This window comes from Sinocyclocheilus rhinocerous, unplaced genomic scaffold (assembly GCF_001515625.1).
Source record: "Sinocyclocheilus rhinocerous isolate Xijiao unplaced genomic scaffold, SAMN03320098_v1.1 scaffold2982, whole genome shotgun sequence".
Classification (NCBI taxonomy): Eukaryota; Metazoa; Chordata; class Actinopteri; order Cypriniformes; family Cyprinidae; genus Sinocyclocheilus; species Sinocyclocheilus rhinocerous.
In genome coordinates this window covers 158,992-169,849 of record NW_015656004.1, presented here as the reverse complement: position 1 = coordinate 169,849, position 10,858 = coordinate 158,992, and the positions used below count along the sequence as shown (strand labels likewise).

The 10,858-nt window shown below is 37.5% G+C and overlaps 1 protein-coding gene across 3 annotated transcripts in view; it reads left to right on the top strand.

Moving 5' to 3' along the window:
• Nucleotides 1–3,899: 3,899 nt before the first annotated feature.
• The window catches only part of LOC107719173 (ubiquitin carboxyl-terminal hydrolase 31), a 44,948-nt gene continuing 37,989 nt past the window's right edge, over nt 3,900–10,858 (top strand). For all 3 annotated transcript variants that reach the window (XM_016526547.1, XM_016526546.1, XM_016526545.1), the window contains exons 1-3: nt 3,900–5,506; nt 8,794–8,931; nt 10,622–10,716. In XM_016526547.1, coding sequence (XP_016382033.1) covers nt 4,979–5,506; nt 8,794–8,931; nt 10,622–10,716 — 761 coding nt within the window. In that variant the 5' untranslated portion in view covers nt 3,900–4,978. The remainder of the gene's footprint in view (nt 5,507–8,793; nt 8,932–10,621; nt 10,717–10,858) is intronic.

Genomic DNA, 10,858 nt, shown 5'->3' with positions numbered 1-10,858 from the left:
ATTCTTCAATGTACTATAACCTCCAAGAAACACTTCATACGTGGCCGCGCTCCAGTGTAAGGGGCTTTCTGTACCATTAATGCTTAGACAATTTACACTGCACACGTCTGCGGTGCAGTGTGGCGCTCTAGGCTATATATCACTATGAAAAGTAGGAGAAACCCTTGAATATAATAATTTTTCATAGGCCTATATAATAAATTGTTTGTGCCTCAGAGCGAGCAGACGAAACTAAATAAATGCGGCCATTGCTTTCGGAGGTGGATGCTGCTGTTTGGGAACGCAGTCGTGTAAGAGTTCTGGGAGGCAATTATACAGAAATACGTTGATGACAGACTTTGCTCGGACATTTCAAAATGACCATAACATTTCAGATGCTGAGGAACGAGACTGGTCCACTGGTTAGGTTTTGCCGTCCCATAGCACAGTCACATTACTTTTTTTGATGCGCATGGAGGAATTTACTCGGCAAATGCGTTTCCATCTCCTTTTATTCGCATTAACCCTTTTTCACACAAGTCAAAAACCACCTCAAGCGAGCGTAAAAACTTTTTTTGCGAATTAAGGGATTTTTATTCGAAATTAGCCGCTTCCATCACTCGTTTCTGATGCGATACTTCAAAATGCGCATAAAAACAGGGTGATGGAAACATAGTATGTTAATCTAATTATATATGCACGCATACTGTGCAAAAGTCTTGAGACACTAGTATTTTAACCAAAAAAAAAAAAAAAGTTTTAAGTCATTTATTTCTATCTTTTGCTTTCCAAACATTCATTTTGTCATTAATTGTAATAATCCAGTGAGATTTTTGTCTGACAACAGCCAGTGCTGCACACAGAGATCTGATCTGACCATCATCCAGTCCATCTGGAATGACATGAAGAAACAGAACAAACTGAGACAGACTCAATCCAGAAGAACTGTGGCAATGTCTCCAAGATGCTTCAAGAAACCTACCTGCAAACTAAACTCTGCCCAAGTGCACCTACGACAAAAGCTAAATGCAAAGGATGCTCACACCAAATGTTGATTTAATTTAGTTATTAGAAGTTAATTGATAAATAATTTTTGAAAGCATCCTCACTTTTTTTTTTTTTTATACAGCATTTTTACACAAGTAGAACTTTTCACAATACTGTAGCTTTGCAGGAAGGTTTCCTCAAGCATATTAGAGACATTGGATTGCCACAATTCTTGGCAGACCTTTGTCTTATTGACCAAGGGCGAGCAAGAGCATAATGCTTTAGTATAAATAGCACACCCTTTTATTAATAAATAAATAAACAAAAAAATTCATATGAAAATTTCTCTATAAATACTCTGTGTGTTATATATACTGGCTATGCAAAACCACTAAATAGGACACTTCCCAAAGCATAAAAGTCAGTTGGGTTAAAATCCTGTTTGACAAGATTTTCAAATTAATCTAGAACAGGTTTGTGTGGCGTCTTTGTGATAATGTAACCGCCTCAGCGCCTTCAGATTTCAGAGCCTCTCACATGGATAACAGTCTTCACATTTAGTGTCCTCAGTCCTTTCACTGTCTTCTCCAATCTTTGCTGCAAAGCAAAAATAATCTTTGAAGGAAATTGTATTTAATGTTAAATCTTTCCCACAAAGTTTCTTAATGATTGCCCTCCTCAGAATGGATGAAAGTTGTGGCGTTTTTATTTTTTTAGTCTTTTAAATAGACTTTAGTTATGTCACAGTCATAAACATGATTTACTTAGGGTGGATTAGTGTAATGTGGGACACTTTTTGCAATTTTGAATTGTGTATCATATTTCCATATGAAGCCAAAACAATCAATCAAAATCTTATTTTGAGATCCCCAAGATGTTTCCTAACTAAATCAGAAGACATTTTTCAGATATTGTACTTAAAGGGGAAATGGCACACATTTTAGTGCTCCTTGTGCCAAATCGTTTAAAGGGGTCATATGATGCTGCTAAAAAGAACATTATTTTGGGTATTTGGTGTAATGAAATGTGTTTATGCGGTTTAAAGTTCAAAAAACACATTATTTTCCACATACTGTACATTATTGTTTCTCCTCTATGCCCCGCCTTTTTGACAGCCAGCCTCTAGCGGCCAGTTGATGAATTACAGTTTAAGTCACTTCCTTGTTGGCTTCACGAGAGAGAGCGGGAGGTTGCCGCTCGGTCTCTCCGCATCACCGTAGCGCCATTTTGGAGAATAACCACTGAACGCAAGCAGCGTACGCTCTTCTGTGTCAGCCGCGCCACAAGGATACGTTTTCTATGTGTATTTACGCTTTGGTTTGAAAGAAAACAGCGCATCCGTGTGTCGCGGCTGACACAGAAGAGCGTAGTGTAATTTACTTGGCAGTCTATGGGACAGTCACAAGCCTCCCGGTTTTCATCCAAAATATCTTAAATTGTGTTCCGAAGACGAACAAAGCTTTTACGGGTTTGGAACGACATGGGGGTAAGTGATTAATGACAAAATTTTCTTTTTGGGGCAGAGTAACCCTTTAAGAATTTGTGAATTTTCTAATGTGGGACAGTGCGTGCTCAAATCTGGGACACTATGTTTTGTGTTAGAAATAGTTTAATTTTTACAAAGCAAATTTCACATTTAACACTCCTGGTTAAATGTGCATACCCATGTTTGCTGAATTAATTTAGTAGGCCTACGGTGTGTTTGCTGTCTTCATCAGTTGTCTAAAAACCTAGTACCCTATATGCTCATATGTGTAATGCTAAATACAACTATATAACACAGAAATCTTATACTATTTAAAGGAATTTATTTAAAAAATGTCAGATTTCTAGCAGCAACAATAAATAATAACTATATAATGAAGTCAAAACTATAAAATTGGACTTAATTAAGATAGCAAAATAATTTCATAAATGATTTTAAAAAGATACAAACTTTGGAACATGGAATGCCTTTAAAACTATTATTACACTTCTATACTCTGCACATGGTAAGAATATGGAACATGTATTTTCAAAAGCATGTGTTAAGCAAATTGTAATGGTAAAACACTCCATAACAGAAATTAGAAGTCCTGGCCGGTCATGGCCTTATCATGGTCCAAGATCTTATCGTCTTCACAAAATTTTTAATCTGGATCTTAAAACAAATAATATTGCTGCATTATAAGCCCAAAAATTAACAACATTACATGTGTGGCATTTAACTTTCTTAATGCACATTTTATCAATTGAATAACATAGAATATCAGACTGTCCCACATTAGTCAAAATGTGCTGTCCCACTTTTGAAACATCCTTTTCTAAAGTGGGACAACAAAGATGGTCTCAAATAGAAAATATTATTAACACATTTTAACAATATTATTGCAAAATTTGTTGTACAAATACATCACTAATATAATTTAATAACAATTTAGAATATTGTTTTATTTATAACAGATTTATATCCTTAACATTAATTTTGTCTAAATCCTATGTCACTGACCTTTGAGTGAACTTTACAAGAGGTACTTCCAGTTTGATGACTTTAATGGCCACATTTCTGACATAATTTCCAGAAAGTCGAGTGATTTCAATAACTTGACACCCCTGCTTGAATTCAACACCAATCATGTTCACTTTAATGTTGTAAAAGAAGAAATAAACGCACTGAAGCTTAAGTGTCCCACATTAGTCAGTGTCCCACATTACACTAATCCACCCTACTAGCCAGTTGCAGTTTTTCACCCAAAATTCTTAATTTTTGAAGTTAATTTAATAGAATTAAAGATAATACAAATTGATAGCTATATTAGGCTATAATATGAGTGAAAGGAACGCATTTCATGCTCGTTTAAGGGCTACTTGAGCCTTAATAGGGGACTGTGGAGGTACAAAACCGCTCAAGTAAACTGTTTTAAAACACTTTTATGTTATTGTCGTGGACTGCTCAGTACGAAATCTAAGCACTACGACTCCCTAAACGTTGAGGAGGACACCCCAAATCCATGAACACCAGGACAGTAGCTACCAGAAACCGCTGCGGGGCTGTGACGTCACGGGCGCACCGCCGCCCTGCAGTGTGTCAGTGATTTTAGTAACTAAAGCGCTCACACCAGCGCTATCACTATCAGAATCCTCCGGACACCAGAAGAAAACCGGGAACACGCGAAAACGTTTTGGGATTTGCGATGCATCTCTCGCTGGTTCGCGCGCATCTGCTGCTGTAGCGTCGGTCTCGCGCTGGACAGCGGTCACTGCGACTGTTGGATATAAAATAGACAAACAAGCCGAAGCATCTCGGCTGAGCGCGAATGCATAATATTTAGCGGTCGGAGCGGAGCGTCATTGCCTGGGTGGAGTTGCAGTGCATCGCTCAATTATGCGTGAAGAAGCGGCATCGGCTAGCGCACTAGCAGCGCAAACTAACCACTGTCCCGTATTATGACAGTGATCTGCATGCCTACAGCGTCTGATCATCACGCGTGGCGGTCAAGCGCGTTTGACTCTGATGCTGGTGCTAGATACGGTGGTCTCCGGTAGAAATAAACTTTTGCCCGTCATTTCATTGACATGGCAAACGGTTAGCCAGGGCAGGCCCAGCTAGCCACTGTGTTAGCAAGTAAAAAATCACTTCACTGGATTATAGACCGCATGCAAACCCTAACGGTTTGTTTTTAGAGGGTGCATCCAGTGAGCGAATAATACAGTGTGTTGTAGATGGCTGCTAGTTAATAGCCGGGTTACTGCCAATTTGACAGGTTTTAATATCTGAAAAAAAGTGGCAGGCGTGCGCGTCTCACAGTGCATTTTCTGAAGGCAACTTCGGATTGTGTCACTGAAGCAAACGCTTGGATAATAGAGGCACTGCCTCCGGCTAGCTAGCTCTCCGTGACTTTGCGAAGTAACAACATGCCAGATCTTGAGTGGGTTTTATGCTCTAAATAAGCAGCCAGCGTTTGCACAGCGCTTTAGCAATTGTAGCTAGATTCTCGCCGGCAAGAGAGGGGATGCCCTAAACGCTCCAAACATGTCCAGCAAAGCTTCGGGCAAAGAGAAGAAGTCCGGCTTCAGCAAGAAGCTCTTCCGCCGGGGCTCGGTGCGCTCCGTGGGGAGTTTCATGAGCAGAGTCCTGAAGACTCTCTCCACGCTTTCTCATTTCGGATCGGAGCTGCACGCGCCCGAGGGCGACAAGGACGATGGGGGATTCACTGCCTTCAAGAACGAGGGCAAGGGATCCGTCGCGTCGGATGACAGCGACTGCGGGGGGTTTCTTGCCAGGGACAAAATCCCCGGAGTGGCCGGTTTGAAGAACCACGGCAATACGTGCTTCATGAACGCTATTCTGCAGTGCCTGAGCAACACGGAGCTGTTCGCCGAGTATCTGGCGCTGGAGCAGTACCGAGGCGACCAGACGGACGACGAGAAGCCCAAGACCAACGGGGTCGTGCAGAGGAAGGGCGGTCAGGACAGAGGAGAGGTGACCGAGCAGCTGTCGGGGCTGGTCCGAGCCCTGTGGACCTTTGAGTACACGCCGCAGCACAGCCGCGACTTCAAAGTGAGTTCACGCGGAGGAGTGTGGTGACGTCTGGGAAGATTTTGCCTATCTGCTGTAACCAGGCATGAAAGATTATCTACATGAACCGAAATGAGTCCTGAGAAATTGTATGACACCTCTAGGGATGTTTTGATGATTCTTTTGAGTCGGATCTTTTCAGTGAATCACTTTAGCCGCTTCACAAAAGTCTTTCACGAGGTGGAATGAATCGGTTGCGCTGATTCATTGAATCTATAATCGGATATGCCAGATAAAAAATTATCCAAAATCCAAAAAACTTTTTGGAAACATACGTTTTAAAGGGGTCATCTTGTAACACTCCAAAGAGAAAGGAAAAATTGAAATCGCATCATATGACCCCTTTAAAGTAAGTTGACATGGAGGAGTGTGGTTACGTCACCTGGGAATATATGTGACCCTGGAGCACAAAAGCAGTCTTAAGTAGCACAGGTATATTTGTAGCAATAGCCAACAATACATTGTTGTATGGGTCAAAATAATTGATTTTTTTATGCCAAAAAATCATTAGGATATTAATTAAAGATCATGTTCCATGAAGATATTTTGTAAATTTTGTATCGTAAATATATTAACACTTTTTTGATTAGTAATATGCATTGCTAAGAACTTCATTTGGACAATTTTAAAGGCGATTTTCTCAGTACTTTTTTTATTTTTATTTTTTTTTGCAACCTCTGATTCCAGATTTTCAAATAGTTGTATCTTGACCAAATATTATCCTATCCTAACAAACCATACATCAATGTGGAAATATTGACAATTATACTAAAAGACCTTTTTCTTGCTAAATAAAATTATGAACTATTATCAGTCATCAAGGTTTGATCATGTTGATAATTTAGAGTCTAGTGAATCATGTATCAAATATGATTCAGTAGGCTTTAAATGGTTAAAAACACATAAAAGTGAATCCCTAAAAAGCACAGCTGTCAACACTTTCTTAAAAATGACAAGTAAACCAAGGCTTCTTCAGTTCAATAAATGTTAATCTTAAATGTTCATTCTTACATTAACTTCCTAAAAATCATTAAAGATTTCACAGCAAAAAGACACAACCTGAAGGTGGAAATATTGACAATTATACTAAAAGACCTTTTTCTTGCTAAATAAAATTATGAACTATTATCAGTCATCAAGGTTTGATCATGTTGATAATTTAGAGTCTTTAGTGAATCATGTATCAAATATGATTCAGTAGGCTTTAAATGGTTAAAAACACATAAAAGTGAATCCCTAAAAAACACAGCTGTCAACACTGAATAGAAGTTTTTAGGATATTAAGTAAAGATCATGTTCCATGAAGATATTTTGTAAGTTTCCTACTGTAAATATATCAAAACTTCATTTTTGATTAGTAATATGCATTGCTAAGAACTTCATTTGGACAATTTTAAAGGCGATTTTCTCAGTACTTTTTTTATTTTTATTTTTTTTTGCAACCTCTGATTCCAGATTTTCAAATAGTTGTATCTCAGCCAAATATTGTCCTATCCTAACAAACCATACATCAATGGGAAGCTTATTTATTCAGCTTTCAGCTTTCAGCTTTATTTTATTTTTTTTCTTATGACTGGTTTTGTGGTCCAGGGTCACATTTTACCTATCTGCTGTAACCACGCATGAAAGATTATCTAACCGAAATGAGTCTTGAGAAATTACACTCATCTCTGTGACACCTCTAGGGATGTCTTGGTGTTTCTTTTGAGATGATTGGGGATTCTTGCATCAACTTTACAGCCAAGCTAGTTACATAATCACATTCCAGAATATAACCAATTTTATTCAGCCTTGGTTGAACATAACCAAAAACAGAACAAAAAAATGAAAGCGTGAAAATAAACTAAACTAAACCAGAAATAAAAATAAAATAAATGCATCATGCTTCAAAAATAAAATACAACAAAAAGGGCTTTTAAATGAAATTAAACAAATCCAAGAGAGAAGTCAACTTAAGGGCTTTCTTGTTCTTAACAAATTTGAAAGATTTGTATAAGAGTTTCACCTAATTACACCATTGGATAAAGCTGGATTTAGATTTAAGCCATCTGCACTTGTGAATAAAAAACTTTAACAAAACATAACAGGAAATTAATAACAAATTCAAAATCTTTGTTTTCAGGAAAACTACCAAACCTGACAACCTTCACATTGAGTGGTGGGAATTCAACATCCCCGCTTCACAAAAGTCGTTCACGAGTTAGAATGAATCGGTTTGAGCAGGTCAATGACTTGCTGATTCATTGAACTGAGAATCGGAAATATAACGGGGAATTAGTAGTCTTGAGTTTTGAATAACTTACTGGAAACATACTTTTCGAAAGAAGTGATTCATGGAAATGTGTCAAACTACTCACAAACAGTGATTATTTTTGCAATGACGTTTTGTTGGTTGCTAGTCTGCTTTAAGGTTTAAATGCAAATAGTTTCTCCTATCCCACTTTACAACCATAAGCAAGCCATAGGTAGTTTTCATGGAGAAGTGCTTTAAAAGAATTCGGGCAACCTGTTTGGTTAACCCTTTTAATATATTTAAGTGGTCCTGCCTAGGCATTATTTCAGTCCACTGCTGGTGGAGCAGCATATATGAGTTTTATTCAGTGTTATATTAACCCTGTAAAGCCTGACATGTGAAAATAGTCAGTTGTGTGTGTTTTTTTAATAGAATGGTTTATTGAAATTTTACACAACATCTAACAAAAAGTTTGCATATGATTTTTTATGTAATAAAACACATATAGTAGTGCAGGGAAAAATATAATGCAACACAATACAATTATGATTGAGAAATGTACAAATAAACATTACTCAAAAGCCTGATATATCATATTTGATACTCACATTTTAAAGATTTTTCTTAAAAATGACAAGTAAACCAAGGCTTCTTCAGTTCAATAAATGTTAATCTTAAATGTTCATTCTTACATTAACTTCCTAAAAATCATTAAAGATTTCACAGCAAAAAGACAACCTGAAGGTGGAAATATTGACAATTATACTAAAAGACCTTTTTCTTGCTAAATAAAATTATGAACTATTATCAGTCATCAAGGTTTGATCATGTTGATAATTTAGAGTCTAGTGAATCATGTATCAAATATGATTCAGTAGGCTTTAAATGGTTAAAAACACATAAAAGTGAATCCCTAAAAAGCACAGCTGTCAACACTGAATAGAAGTTTTCCATATCTGAACTTGCTTCTGTAGATTAGAAACATTCATGTCGAATTGTTCAAAACTTGACTAATACCCTGTGTGTGTTGTGGTAGAATGCTGTGTCCAGGAGTGCCATGCAGTACCGGGGAAATGCCCAACACGATGCCCAGGAGTTCCTTCTCTGGCTACTCGACCGTGTCCATGAAGACCTCAACCATCTTGTACACCCTAACATCAGAGCCTCTATAAAGGTATGGTTGATATCTCAGTGAACGGACACAGTTGGGTTTAATGACCGAATGTTTGGCTGTTCGGTCTAAGGATGTCACACAGTACGTTCACCTCTTAAGGTCAGCTGAATTAGGAGACCGTTAACCACTCTAGCTGTTTACAGAGGTTGCACAGAATGGCATTTGTATCAGCAGCTCCATAAAAGCTTGGGATTTCAATCGTTTAAATGGCAAAACGGGAGAAGAGCCAAACGTGGCTGGATTTATTGAGCCATTCTGCCCTGGAATGGCAGCTAGGAGTTTCACATCAGACATTAGTCTGACAAAGATCAGGACAGAAGAGTTTAGGGCACTTAAATCCTCCCCTGTATCAAACGCATGGGACGTTATTAAGTCACATCCTATGGCCTGTTCGGAAGAGGACTCGTTCGGTTTCTTTTTACAGCCTGTGGTGTCCTGGTCAGGGTCAGCCACTTGCATACTCGCATGAGGTCATTCAGCTTGTCCGACTGATTTAGATGTACGTTGTGGTTTCCTGGAGTTTGTGCCGAGAAGCACGAGGCTGACAGTTTCCTGGCTGACTGACTGCGCTGCTCTGAAGAGCCAGATGCTTAGCTGGAATCCTAAACTTATAGAAGAACGCCAGTCTCTCAAATTATTAATCACTTACACTGTCTCGGCAGTATATCAGGGTTTTATTTATTGACTCAAGCTCTACCTTACGGTGCAGCATAATCATATTCACCTTTAATCTGACTTCTGTCAACAGTTCTTCTGTACGCTTGGATTGTGTAGATAGTGTTTAAATAACGGCATTCTAGATGGTTTAATAGCAGATATACTAGTACTGTTGTTTTATTTTCTTAACTACGCTGAAATTATTTGATTAGTAAAAACAGAAATATTGTGAAACAGTATTATAATTTAAAATAGCCATTTTCTATTTGAATATATTTTAAAATGTAATTTATTATTAATTTATTAAGCTGAATTTTCAGCATCATTACTCTCCAGTCTTCAGTGTCACCTGATCCTTCAGAAATCATTCTAATATGCTGATTTGCTGCTCAAGAAACATTTATTATTATTATCAATGTTGAAAACAGTTGTGCTGATTAATGTTTTTTTTGTGGAAACAGTTATACACTTTTTCAGGATTAGTATAAAGTAAAAAAAAAAAAAAAAGCATTTATTTAAAAATGGAAATCTTTTCATCTTCATTATAAATGTCTTTACTGTCAGTTTCGAGCAATTGAATGCATCCTTGCTGAATAAAAAAAATTATAATTTATTTAACAAAAAATCTTACTGACCCCAAACTTTTGAATTGTAGTGTATATGATGCCGTTTGTAGCTCGTAACTGTCCAGTAAAAAATTTTGTTGGGTAATATTTGGAGAATTCACTTTGACACACGCCTTGTGGTGATCATATCATGTTTTCAAAAGTTGTATAAATTATTATATAGTTGTGGCCCTGCTTTATGTACTTGACTTGAAATTCATCTGCCTGTAAATTACACATTTTATGTATAAATATATATATATATATATATATATATATTATTATTAGTGTGGTAAGTGTTAGTGTTTGTTACGTGATATGCAAGTCTATCATGCATATTTAATAATTGACTTTCTGCTGGCTTGTTTTGAGTTACCGGTGTTAGTATTGTTAAACAGCGCCTAACATTCTCATGTTTGTCACCGTAGCCTCCTATTGAGGAAGACGATGGAGCGTTAGAGGGACCTTCACCTCCTCTTTCAGCCGGCTCATTTGTTCAAGAGCTGTTTCAAGCTCAGTACAGGTAATAAACATCTATCTGTCTATATAAATGTCTGTCTGTCTATCTGTCAGCTGTATTTAAAGGGGTCATATGATGCGATTTCAATTTTTCCTTTCTCTTTGGAGTGTTACAAGCTCTTGGTGCATAAAGAAGATCTGTAAAG